Raw genomic sequence first — 13,421 nt, forward strand, 5'->3', positions numbered from 1 at the left:
TTATATGAATTTACTCAAATCATAATATATTATACTATAAAAGATAATTTGAAATAATTAATATTAAATATATTTTAATTAAAATATATGATTTAATAAAATTTAAAATAATTATAACTAATAAAATTTAATAAGTGAGTAAGAATTGAACTCTAAAAAAAAACATAACCATATAGAATTGAACTCTAAAAATAAAAAAAAACATAACCATATTGAATTATCATCAACAACTCGATTGAATTTACAACAATTCTGAATTAAATGGAAGTACTGCCTCAATATCTCACTTCAACTAAAAATATAAAGTAAGAATTCAATAGAAGAAATTCAAGCCAATACAATATCTCTTTCACCCTGCTCTCAACTCCAATTGGCCTTCCATGAAACCAATTCTTCACTTCAAACAAAATAGCTCATCAATCTAGCAGGAAAACGAATACTGTCCAAAGTTACCATTGAAAATAACCTCCAACTTCATGTGTCCATTCCACAAGTTAAGGGAAAAAGCAATCTCTGCCAATTTTGGATTTATATGATGCATTGATAAATCAGGAAAAACAATCTTTCTGACTCCTAATCACACCAAAAGGAGAAGGGGAGAGTAGCTACTTGAAATGGTACATTTTAAAGTTGCAGTAACAAGGAAATAAGATTTGTCACTTTAACTTACAAGGAAATTAACAAGTATGACAGATAATATTCCCAAGTAAACACATATAAAAGTGAACATGCTAGTGTGGCATAGGCAAACACGAAAAACCAGAGAGGAAGTCAATGATTATATACTTACAGTAGATAAAGATTGATTCAATCAATTCAGGAGAGAAAAAGAGTGCAGTGGCTTATGTATTAAGAGTTTTTCAAGCAACCAGATGAACCTGAAATTAGCATTTCTTTCAGGATACAGAGTGAAAAAATGAAGAGATGGTTAAGAAAATGTCAACCACATAGATTTGCATAAGCAAGCCGCAGTGTGCAATCCTCCCAATGGAGGACTGAGCTCCCCTTTGAAATTTCTTCCCGTGGGTTCTGATTGCAATTTAAAATGACAACAAAATCATCATCAATCACTATCCTAAATATCCTGGGACACAAAAATAAACCTTTGCAATTACCATCAGAGTCAATGTATGTAATTGCGGTACGTTTTTCGACTGGGTTGAATGGAAGAAAGTGAACCTCTTTGATGTTTGCACGAGCCTGAATATGCAAGGTTTCTTTCATTATTTGACATGAACATCTAAAAGAATCAAATGAAAAAGAGAACCTTGAAATTGAACATTTTTGTTGTTGTATTACCTCCTTCGGGTCTGCAAGCATGTTAATGATGGCTGCATCAATAGCATCCTGATTTTCTAGTCTGGAGGCTCTTGCTGCTAGCAGAACAACCAAGTCTTTGTCCATATTTTTGCTAAAAACCTTAAGAAAAAGGTGAACATGGCTATTTAACCTTTATCTGAAAATTGAGTCATTGCAAGAACTAGGAGTTTCAAATTTTTGAAGTCCAGCTATTGTACCTCAACAAGGTTCCGATCAACGGTTAGACGATTCAAGGTCAGAGTTCCAGTTTTGTCACTGCATAGAACATCCATTCCAGCCATTTCTTCAATTGCAGTCATCCTTTTAGTAATGGCACCCTAAAAAAACAAACCAAACAATAGATTTGTAAACAACGTAGAATAAGTATTTCAGTTTGTCATTGTGCTGTTTTGGATGTTTTAGCTTATTTTTACTGGAAAATGATGTGCATTGAATAAGAGTTGTACCTGTTGAGACAGTTGATGAGAACCGATTGCAAGAGTAACAGATAATACAGGAATTTTTACATGATATATCTTCAGTTATTTAATTGACTTTTATCACTATCAAGTAGAGCACTTGCCTGATCAATTTTAAGTGGATCGCCTTCAAGAAGGCGAGCATCTGCAGGGATGATATCTCCAAGTTTTATGCTAATTATATCTCCTGGTACTAAAATAGCAGCATCTGTCTCTTGCCACTGACCATCTCTGAGAACCTGCATAAAAGAAAAATGATTATGAAAATTTAGACATTATTGTATTTGCAAAGGCATTAAAGAAACTTGAAGAGAGTTGCAGACCTTTGTTTTAGGAGCCAGACGAGCCATGAGTGCGGCTGCAGCATTTCCAGCATTGTTTTCCTCAATGAAACTGATTGTTGAATTGATAATCAGAAGGCATATAATCCCTACAAAGTCCTGCCAGTCAGGACCCTCACCCTGAAACAAAACAAACCGCAGAAAGCTATCAGGGTGACCATTCAAGCTTTGAAAAGTATATGGGGAAAGATATATAACTTACTCCACCATTGGCAAGGACAATGGCCATCACTGTTGCAGCTTCCATAACCCATGATAATGGGTTCCACATAAAACTTAGAAACTTCAAAAACTTGTTTTCCTGGAGTATGATAAAAAAGCTAGCATTGTCACAGTGCTTCAAACCAAACCAGATAAACTACAGCTAGCTTAGCTAATAGGCTGCAAGGTCTTACTCTATTGCAATTTTATAACTAGAACTACAGATAAATAATGATGATTTAACTGAAAATTTGAAACTCTCTCTATATATATATATCCGAAATTACGGGTGCTTACGGGCTTCTCCTCGAGCTTATTCTGACCAAAAATATGGACTCGAACTTCAGCATCTTCAGATGTAAGTCCTGCACGGGATGTTCTCAGTAAAATAAATGATCGTAAAACTGAATTTAAATCACCAAAAACGTTAAATAAAATAATCGACATTTTTTTTACCTTCTGAATTTCCATTGAGCAGCAGAAGGAACTTCAACAGGAGGCAAACCTTCATGCTTCCAATCGGAAAAAGCATCTAATGCATTGAAACGAATATCGTTGCCGCTTGCGACGTCTTTAAGAGAATCAAACAACTTTCACCGAATATCATTTCCGGTAAAGTGGCGAAGTTTGGAGTCTTTGTTCCCATTGTTGGAGAGCCAATAAGTTGAGAATCAAGCGGTTACCACCATGAAACAGCAACAGGGTCGAGCGGATGAAGAAGAAGAAGCAGTCTGCTAATGAGTGATGAAGAAGAAGCAGATGTGGCGGCAGAAAGGAAAGAAAAAGTTATGGAATCAGAAAAATCAGAAGAAGCAATTAGGAGGGTAAAACAGGGTAGAAAAATGGGGAGAACTTAATACGCAGCAAAACAGAGCTTTTCATCCGGAATAGAAATCGGTGGATTTTGGGGATTAGGTCTGTAATGGATTAGACCTGTAATAACAATACACTGAACCAAACAATGGATTAAAGGAGTATTAAGTGGGGCCCACTGATTAGGGGTGCCAACCAAACATGCTCTAAGATTTGCAATTGCTTTTTTTGGATAAACAACTGATTCAGAAAAAAATAGGTTAACGAAATTATAAAAATTAAAAACTAATTATAAAAGAATAATAATTATATTAAAAATAAATAATATAAAAAAATTCAATATGGCTATCACTATATTTGTAAAAAATTATAAATAGTTTAATAAAATAAAATTTTAAAAATATATTATAATTAAATAAAAATGATTTTTGAAGCTTAAGTTTTTATCTTATAGTAGGATAATGTGTATTAAATTAAATAAAATTAAGAGAAATTTAAAAAAACCACCTATTTAGGTGAAATCTGAAAAAAAAGAATTTAAGCTATTAAAATTCCTTCTTGAAATTAACTAAAAATTTAACAAATTCTCTAATATATTTACCTAGGCAAGTAAATTCAATTTTAAAATTTTGGAAACTTTGATAAAATTAAAACCCCTTCTACAAATTCCTCACCAAAAACATCCTAAAAAAAGTATAAATTTCTAAAATAATTTGAAAAAATCTAAAACTCTTTTAAAGTTCATAAAAAATTATAAATGATATGAAAAATAATAAAAATTTTAAAATAAAAATAAAAATTTTAAAATTTTAAAATTTTAAAAATTAAAAATTAAAAATTAAAAATTAAAAATTAATAAAAAAATTAGTCCAAGTATATGATTGGCCTTGATTGATGCATTTAAGCTTTTTAAAAGCATAAATATTCAATAGATGTTGTCTTGTGTACTAAATTGATCCTAAATTATCTTCTTAAAGCTGCAACCAAACAAATTACTGCAGTGTTATGAAAACATGTTTTATGTTTGGATCTTAATTATATACATTAAAAAAATTACATTATTTTATGTAATAGTTAAATGACTGTTTTCTTTGATCAAATAATAGTTGAATGAATGAGTAAATGTAAGTTCAATTTTTTTTCTTAATATTTTTAAAAAATATTATTGATCTTGAATTTTTTTAATTCCTTCAAAAAATTTTAAAAATTTTCAATTTTTTTAGTTTTTTTTATAATTTGTTGGGCTTAATATTAAAAAAATTTACACTCATCTGTCATGTTATTATTTTTATGTCAATTGTCATGCGATTTGTTACATCTACTATCAGGCTACTTACTATCTCATTTAACGAATTATCAAGGCTTTTACCTAAAATTAAGATATCAAGCAAGAACGTATTTAATTTTTTTAATTATTTTAAGAGTTTCTTTAATATTTAAGTGGTTTTTTAAAAATATATTCGTATGTATACAGTTAGTCATCTCTATAACATTATTTTATTATAGCAATTAAGTTTATCATAAATTAAGGGAAGAGCCAAAAAAAAAATTGAATTGTGGGGTCAATTTTTTAAAATTAAAACATTTATAAAAATCATAAAAACCAATGCTTAATAATTTTCTTCTTCTTCTTCTTCTTCTTCTTCTTCTTCTTCTTCTTCTTCTTCTTCTTCTTCTTCTTCTTCTTCTTCATTAGAAACTTTCTTTTAAAATAATTTTTTTATATTTTTGTTAAACATTTAGAATAAATAAATCTAAGCCTTAAATATATAGAGGTTTTCTTGAAGCCAACACATGATTAATTTTCTTTTATAAAAATAAAGACTGCTTAAATGCTTTTTAGTGTCATGAGAATGGAATATACTAATTTTTTGAACACAATATTCATAATAATCACACTAGTAACAACATTTTCTAAATAAAAATGCTAAATTTCTAATCAGTATTCAAGAATTTCAATATTATAAATACAATAATTTTTAATTTCTTCAAGAGTTTGTACAAATCAAGCTTTAAAAATTATTACTCAATCACGATGTTAGGAGTCTCAGACAGAATCAATATCCCAAAATCATTACATAAATAAAAAACTAAGGTGTTGTTTGATAAACCATTAAAAAAAATTAAATTTAAAAAAATTAATATTTTCAATGATTTAATTTAATTTTTTAAACATGTTTTGATAATCCATAATGAAAAGTAAATGATAGGATTTTTAAATGAAAAAAAGAATGTGTAAAATGATAAGTGGATAAAGAGCTACTTAACATTTAAGGTAGAGATTTTTAATTATTTTTAATTTATTTCTTTTAGCATTACTTTTAAAAACTTTACCTTTAAATTTTCATAAATTACATTTATTAAACAATTTAATTATATTCTATACTTTATTCTTTTAAAAAATATGTCAAATATATTTTATAACTTAAATTCAATAATTAAAATTTTAATACTTAATTTTCAGTAATTGAATTTTTAGTTTATCAAACAATACCTAAATCTTATATAAAAATCTTAATCTATCATAACAAAAGTCACAATCCGAATTTTCTATAGATTAATTAATAAAACATGAAAAAAAAGAAGAGTTGTTATCAAATTATGGAGACCAATATGAAAGTATTAAAAGATTGAATACCTATCTTATAAAAATTCCAGAAAGAGTGAGAGACTAAAAGAAATTTGATAGTAAAGTGACTGAGTGTTGAAAGAAAATAAAAAGATTAGAGATTTATAGGTTTTAGTACGTGTAAAGAGATAGATTTATTTTTATATAAAATAATTTCTTTTTCAAAAATTTTGACAGATTCTTCTAAAATTTGTTATGGGTCATTTTTAATATTTTTTTTGAATTAATACTTAATTATATAAATGATTTAAAAAGTTAAAACTAAATTTTATTTAAATTTTCTTTATGGGTTGAATTGATCTCACAATCTTCTTAGTGGCTTCGCCATTGTCGTGGATTATATTTTATTTTTATTATTTATAATAACTTTTCATTTATATACTCTTTTATTAAATTAATTATCTATAATTTTAAATTTTTTAAAAAATAATTCTATTGCTAAGTGGAATAAAATAACAGATTTTCGTTAATATATTATTTCAATAAAATATTTTAAAATATAAAAATAATGTAAATGCAATTACGGATCTGAATTGTATCAACTTGCTCGGAGGTTCTTTGGTTGAAGTAAGGGGTTTCCTAATATTGACTTTTGGAGTAAAGCAAGAAAGGAATGGGTAGCCGTTAAAGGGTGGAGAAGGGACCCACTGTTATATGTGGGTCCAATCCCAGCCATTGATAAGCTGGCAGTCATGAGGCAACCCCACCTCACTCTCTACTTATACACAAACACCATCATATCTTCCCTAGATCCAACCCATTCCTATCTTCTCCATTCCCAACCCACCATGTCACCTGCAACCACCGCCCTCTTCTTCCTCCTCCTCCTCTTCTCCACCTCAAATGCACACAACATCACACGCATACTCGCCAAACACCCTGAGTTCTCCACCTTCAACCACTACCTCACACTCACTCACTTGGCTTCCGAGATCAACCGACGCGAAACCATTACTGTTCTGGCCCTCAACAATGCTGCCATGTCATCCCTCTTGTCTAAACAACTCTCCCTCTACACCCTCAAGAATGTCCTCTCTCTCCATGTCCTCGTCGACTACTTTGGTTCCAAGAAGCTTCACCAGATTACCAATGGAACTGCTTTGACTTCCACCATGTTCCAGGCTAGTGGCGCCGCTCCTGGTTCCTCTGGCTACATCAACATCACTGATCTTAAAGGCGGAAAAGTCGGCTTCGGGGCTGAAAACAACGATGGAAATATCGATGCTGTTTACGTTAAGTCCGTTGCAGAGATTCCTTACAACATCTCTGTCTTACAAATCAGTCAGGTATATTATATTTATCAATTGGTCTTAGTTCTTACATTGGTGATTAGCTAATGTTCAATTTTGATTCAGGTTTTGAATTCAGCTGAAGCTGAAGCCCCAACGGCGGAGCCAAGCAAGCTTAATCTAACAGAGATAATGTCAAAGCAAGGATGCAAAGCTTTTGCAGATTTGCTGATCGCTTCAGGAGCTGATGCAACATTTAACGAAAACATCGATGGGGGTTTAACGGTGTTTTGCCCCACCGACCCTGTTATTAAGGATTTCATGCCCAAATACAAGAACTTGACAGCATCCAAGAAAGTGTCCCTGCTGTTGTACCACGGCGTTCCCGTGTATCAGTCCATGCAAATGCTGAAATCCAACAATGGGATTATGAACACATTGGCAACTGATGGAGCAAACAAGTATGATTTCACCATTCAAAACGACGGCGAGGTGGTGACATTGGAGACTAAAGTTATGACTGCAAAGATTACAGGGACTTTGAAGGATGAAGAGCCTTTGATTGTTTACAAAATTAACAAGGTATTGTTGCCCAGGGAGTTGTACAAGCCAGTGGAAGCACCGGCTGAGTCACCCAAGCCATCCAAATCCAAATCCAAATCCAAACACAAGATAGCCGATGCACCGGAATCCGATGCACCAGCGGAGAGTGATCCAGCTGATGATCAGACGGCAGACAATGACAATGGGGTTGCAGGACTGGACGGTAGGAGATTGGTGATGGGGATGCTGAGCCTGTGCATTGGGGTATTGCTGATTTGAATACACTGATATAGAAATATTTATCAGATTGATACAAATGGTATGGGAGACAATACTTTTTAGGCCATTGGATAACGAGAAATGGGGTCCTTATTTCATGTGAGAGATTTGAAATTTTCTTTTTCTTTTAATTTCTTTGGTGGTTTGTGAGCAAAAGAGCAATAAGTGATGAGTCCCACTTGCATGGGGTCATTTTCTTTATTCTTTTTTATTTATTCCCGTTTGTCATTATTAGCTTGTAATGTATAGAATAGGTTACATTGCATCTTGTTTGAGCTGTAAATGCAATATTCTTTTTGTTTCTTTTTTCTAAATCTCTTATATAATTATGATTCACATCTATTTAGATCTGGAAACAAAATCTGATAGTTGCTATGCTGGAACTTCGTTCTTCCCATGTTCTAATGTCCTGTTATTTTCAATTTTTAATGTACTACTAGCCTCATGTTATATATATTTATATATATATCACAACCTGATTCAGCATTTCAAGCATTCAATTAACCTTGAAATTAAATAATACGAATGGAATATATAATATCTTAATCACAATCATAACATGACAATGACAAGATATACATAGGTAGCTTTATTAAACTATATTACCAAGCTTGAGTTTCTATTGGATCAGCTTGTGCATGAAAACAATTTGAATTTTATTCATTTTCAGTGACCTTGACACTGCTGCTTACAGCTTGCTCAGATCTCTGCTGTTGAAGTATACGTAACTAGTTTTCCCCGAAGCTGTGGTTGTCGGAATCCGGGAAAATCCGGCGTAGTCCTTCTCTAACTTTGCTAAGCATACGTTGGCAACACTACTAAAGCCATTATGTTTCTGGATAAAAGGTTGTGCTGCATATTCGTTGATCGACATCCACTGGAAAAAAAAAACAAAAGAGGGAAAGATCAATTCTGGTTTGTTATCTCAGCATTGCAATGTTAAAGTAGGGCCATCTTTCTTGGCAACTTAAACAATCCAAGCCAGCAAGATCGGTGTAATGGGTCAGGCCTTCACCTTGGGTACCAGGATTTCAGGGACATTCATCTATAAGTTGTGCCATAGTCAAATTATGTTTTTTTTTTTTTTTTGCATTAAAGAACCATTTCCATCGACAAATAAGCTCCTAGAATTAGCAGTCTTTTCATGCATGTTTATGAGAATGTACCTGAGCAGCTTCAATCTCTGTCTCTTGCTTCTGGATGTCGAACGAGAGTGGACGTAACATGCAAACGAAAAACAAATCCGATTTCGTGAAGAACGACTTGTGGCTTTGCCTGTATAGAGGGAAAGATCAGAGAGACATAGGTTAGAAAACCAACTTTCTCCCAGTATGTAAATCACCTGAAGAACTACATGTTCATTTCAAAAAACAATCAATATGAAGGGAAAAGCCATACCTAAATGCTAAAATTTCCACAAATTCAGTGTCGATCTGAAAGAAAATAAACACTATGGTTAGACTCATGTAGCAAGAGAGAACCTTAAGAATTATTCATATAGGAAAAATCCATTTGCTTGACTTACCCCTGTCTCTTCTTTAACTTCCCTGATTGCAGCCATGCAAATATCCTCACCCTGTGAACAGGAAATTTCAGTTAAAGGCAAAAAGATTAAAGAACAAAAACACCATGTTGCTAGCTTGACTCACCTCGTTAACGACTCCAGTAGGGAATTTCCACACACCTTTGCCTTTGAACGTGCCATTATTCTCTTGAACTACAAGCACCTAAAAATTAGAATGTCAGGGTCAATGTTAGATTTTTCTGTTCTTTTCATTTTTTTCACAAAGAAAACCCAAACATGGCGACATAGAGAAAAGGTCTATCTTCCATTAATAAAAGGGATTACCTCTCTTTGGTCATTGGTGACAAGAGCACCAATCCCCACACGGTGTGATGCATTTTCAGGTATGGTATTGGTAGAGTTACCGATCCAATTCACAAGCATTATATAATCTGGTTCCGCATGGTGGTACCTAAACCCTTCCTGACAAATTCCAAAATATTGAATTACACCACAATTGCAATGTTCAAACCAGAAAACCCCAATCTTGAACTATCGAAATTCCAATGCATTTACCTTAACCGACGGTTCAACCAGATTAACAAGTTGAATAGGCAATTTAATCCAGACGCCCCTCTTCCCCTGCAAAATGGTTTGTGGTTTGCTGATTTAAAAATCACTTAAATTCTTTATCAAAGCTATTAAGATGTAGAGACAAACAGATGGGATCACTGACCTGTTGCTTCCATTGTGATATTGCAGCTCTGAGTGAATAGACGAATGCCTCGGATTCCATAGGTTCCTCCATGTTTAGGATGATCCCACCATATGAATCCTCCACCCCATTAAGTAATTCAACCTGTTGAACCCCATTTTCAAGGACCATTTGCTTTTCAATTGCTAATGCAATTGTTGAAGTCGACATATTTCTCGCAGAGGAGCTTATCGAGTTACTCTTATATTGACCTGAAGGAATTAAAAGACAAAAAAAGAAAAGAAAAGAAAAGAAACAGGTTTTGATTAAGTTTTCAATGAGACCGGTTCCAAGTTCCAAGTTCCAAGTTCCAATTTCTAACCAACACACGACCCTTTAAATATTGAAGACCAGAATCTCTACTCTGTCTTATATTCTTCTTATATATATATATTCAGAAAACAGAGCTGGCTGAAATGGACCCATTCTAAAACCAAACTTTAAAAATGGTAAAATCCCAGTTTTGAATAAGTGCATATACATGCATATATATACATATATATGTTAATATGTATATTTACCGGGTAAAACAACACTTTTAAAAGATTGGGATTTAAAATAGGACAAGAATTTGTGATCATTGTCCGTTTCACCATCTCTCTTTACTCTTAAAATCTTAAAAAAAGGTCAAAAAGTTTCTTAGTCAAAAAAAAAGTTTCATTTTGAAACATATAATTTTTTGGGGGTCAAAATAATGCTACTGGCTGCGCCTCTGCTTTCGAATTGGATAATCCGCAGACTCTGTGTAAAAAAAAGGTGCATACCTTTAGGGAGAAAAATCCAAGAAACAGGGTGAAGAGTTGGGAGGCAAAGATATTTGGGAATCAAAGAAAGCAGTGTAGAGGAAGACGATGGAAAGGACTTCCTCGTAAGAAAGCAACAATGGTAAAGTTGCCTCAGATTCTGCATTTAAATTAGCAAACCTTATAGAGAGGAAATGAAATGGTTGGCAGAAGTACATATATTTATAGTGCTTTCAGCTTTGCTTTTGTTGACTTTCTCAATACAGGAAACCACCATGCAAGAAACTGGGAGACGACTCGGGTCTATCATATTAAACCATCAAAAGGAAGGAAAACGTTGAGAAAGAGAGGAGCGGAAATATAAATTTTTTTTGGGTATAATTCACATTTAGTCCTTAATATTCACATCTTTTATCAATTTAATTTTTATTTTTTTAAGCAAATTGCTTGCTTTTAACCGTAAAACTAACTAAAAAGACAATTTTATTAACGATATTGGTGTGACAACATGTATGACAATCAACGTATATTTTATGTTAATGTGACATGATTTATCAAATATACTATATTAAAAAATAATTTAAAATTTATAAAAATATTCAAAATATATTAAAAATATATAGAAAAAACTCATAAAAATCCAAAAAAGGTATGAAGGCAGGGGCATAGCCAGGGGGGCTGGCATGGGCCCCGGCCCCCCTAAAATGAAAAATTTCATTTTAGGCCTTTGAAATTTTTTAAAAATTTTAAATTAGTAAAGGTAAAATTGCACTTTGGCTCCCCCTAAAATTATAAAAATTTAATTTAATCCTTTACAAATTATAAAAATATAAACTATAAAAACTTAAAATTTCATCCGGCTAGCCTAAAAAAATTTTCTGGCTTCGCCCCTGTATGAAAGTTATGGCGATGCTTAAAAAATTAACGTTTTAGTCCGTATTTTCATTATAAAAAGTAGGGGCCTATCCCTAAAATGGAAAATTTTTTATTTAGGCTCTTTAATTTTTTTAAAATTTTAAATTAATAAAGGTAAAATTACACTTTGGTCCTCCTTAAAAATGATAAAATTTTGATTTAATCCTTTAAAAATTATAAAAATATAAACTATTAAAATGATGAAATTATATTTTTACTATCATAAATATTAAAATTTAATTCTAACCCTAATTTCGTAGTTGATGATGAAATTCAAATGAAGAAAAATAAAAAGGTAAATTGATAAGTTTTCAATTTTTTAAAACGCGATGTTGGAATCCACGTATAGTATGACCAAAAAAGAAGTCCACGAATAGAGTAACGTATAGAATAGAAAGAGTGCAAGCCGGAGTCTTCGTATATGAATTTAAGCAGAATTTGTGGTAAGTTTCGTACGTAATTATGATTCCATGACAATGTAATTTCCATCCAACATTTTGTTATAATATATATCTCTAATTTATCCATCTATAATCTATTTTATATATAAAAAAGTAAAAATATTTTAGAAATTTTCTTTAACTCCTAGTGTTTAAGATCTGATTTTCAGATAACTCACTATCCTTCCGTTCAAATTTAATTTCGACTCTAAGAACCTTAAGCTATCCAAAAACATGTTTAAGCCTCTAGTTTTTTCTTTTTTCCTTTTTCTCATAAGCTCTCCAAGCATCCAACAATGGTGTCATGAGCATCCTTTATCAAAATCTTAAGTCTAACTTCATCCCTAGTTTATTTACACCACTTTAAACTCATTTTTACCAAAAACCAAGTCTAAAAACCATTAATCATACTTGATCAAGCTTTATATCTCTAGGTTTCTAAGTGTTCAACCATGTTCATCCTTGCATTTTCCTTTTAAATTCAATAATCAAGTGAATGGGTTCATACTTAACTATCACTTCACGCTGTCAATTAAACCAAAATTCAAAGAAAAATTGCTTACCACTTGAGTTGAGCTCACGGCTTGGAGAAGAACTTGGAATTTTCTTTCTTTTCTTCCTTGTTTAATAGCCGTGGGGAAAAGATGAGAATCCCACATTCATTCTTTCTTTTTTATATTGGTGTGGGAGAGAAAGAATTAAGCTAATTTTAATTAAATTTAATTCTTAATTTTCCTTTCATCTTATGGTGACAAGTAGTTTTACATCAAATTAGTGGCCATTAATGGCCATGATTAAGTTACCCACTAACATGTATTTTGAGTTTGATCTAATTACATGCTAGGGTCTTAGCAACTCACATCTTTAGTCACTTTAAATTTACATTTTGTTCATTACCTTCACCATGGCTGTGACACACCGATTTGCTATCTCTATAATTAAGTCCTTCACTATTTCATCATTTTCTTTCCCCTTAAATTGAACATGTCAATTCTCTTTCTCTTGCAATTTAGTCCATAAGTTATTTTTACCATTAGTATATGAATTTAATTTTCGATGTGTTTCCCAGTGTGGTATTTAATTAATAAATGATCAACATTTAACCAACACACAGAATTTTTATTTACTTTATCATTGGTATGATATGAGTTTCAACATAAAAATTTTTAGAGTGTTATAGACTTGCGATAACACACTTAAATAATAGTAAAATAAAAGAATGGACATACAAACAATGTGGGTGAAAAAAATT

At 31.8% G+C, this 13,421-nt stretch overlaps 4 protein-coding genes across 4 annotated transcripts; 1 reads left to right on the forward strand and 3 right to left on the reverse strand.

Annotated features, from left to right (window-relative positions):
• Nucleotides 1-939: 939 nt before the first annotated feature.
• Nucleotides 940-1,619, reverse strand: LOC107902688 (plasma membrane ATPase 2-like). The gene is made up of 3 exons (XM_016828826.2): nucleotides 1,518-1,619; nucleotides 1,300-1,419; nucleotides 940-1,200 (listed from the first exon to the last, which is right to left on the reverse strand). Exons 1-3 carry the CDS (start codon nucleotides 1,617-1,619, stop codon nucleotides 940-942), a joined length of 483 nt encoding a protein of 160 aa, XP_016684315.2.
• LOC107902687 (ATPase 11, plasma membrane-type) lies at nucleotides 1,110-2,831 on the reverse strand. The gene is made up of 8 exons (XM_016828825.2): nucleotides 2,777-2,831; nucleotides 2,618-2,724; nucleotides 2,322-2,420; nucleotides 2,102-2,239; nucleotides 1,767-2,017; nucleotides 1,518-1,637; nucleotides 1,300-1,419; nucleotides 1,110-1,200 (listed from the first exon to the last, which is right to left on the reverse strand). The coding sequence occupies exons 1-5, from the start codon at nucleotides 2,829-2,831 to the stop codon at nucleotides 1,838-1,840; spliced, it is 579 nt and encodes a 192-aa protein (XP_016684314.2). The 3' UTR covers nucleotides 1,110-1,200; nucleotides 1,300-1,419; nucleotides 1,518-1,637; nucleotides 1,767-1,837.
• Nucleotides 2,832-6,292: 3,461 nt separating this feature from the next.
• On the forward strand, nucleotides 6,293-8,127 carry LOC107889975 (fasciclin-like arabinogalactan protein 2). The gene is made up of 2 exons (XM_041116606.1): nucleotides 6,293-7,048; nucleotides 7,118-8,127. The coding sequence occupies exons 1-2, from the start codon at nucleotides 6,455-6,457 to the stop codon at nucleotides 7,811-7,813; spliced, it is 1,290 nt and encodes a 429-aa protein (XP_040972540.1). The 5' UTR covers nucleotides 6,293-6,454; the 3' UTR covers nucleotides 7,814-8,127.
• A 172-nt stretch (nucleotides 8,128-8,299) lies between these two features.
• Nucleotides 8,300-11,103, reverse strand: LOC107888820 (nudix hydrolase 7). Its single transcript, XM_016813049.2, has 9 exons — nucleotides 10,836-11,103; nucleotides 10,054-10,283; nucleotides 9,894-9,959; nucleotides 9,663-9,800; nucleotides 9,463-9,540; nucleotides 9,339-9,389; nucleotides 9,212-9,246; nucleotides 8,980-9,088; nucleotides 8,300-8,690 (listed from the first exon to the last, which is right to left on the reverse strand). The coding sequence occupies exons 1-9, from the start codon at nucleotides 10,978-10,980 to the stop codon at nucleotides 8,502-8,504; spliced, it is 1,041 nt and encodes a 346-aa protein (XP_016668538.1). The 5' UTR covers nucleotides 10,981-11,103; the 3' UTR covers nucleotides 8,300-8,501.
• Nucleotides 11,104-13,421: the final 2,318 nt, after the last annotated feature.

Source organism: Gossypium hirsutum, chromosome A07, assembly GCF_007990345.1.
Source record: "Gossypium hirsutum isolate 1008001.06 chromosome A07, Gossypium_hirsutum_v2.1, whole genome shotgun sequence".
In the NCBI taxonomy this organism is placed as follows: domain Eukaryota; kingdom Viridiplantae; phylum Streptophyta; class Magnoliopsida; order Malvales; family Malvaceae; genus Gossypium; species Gossypium hirsutum.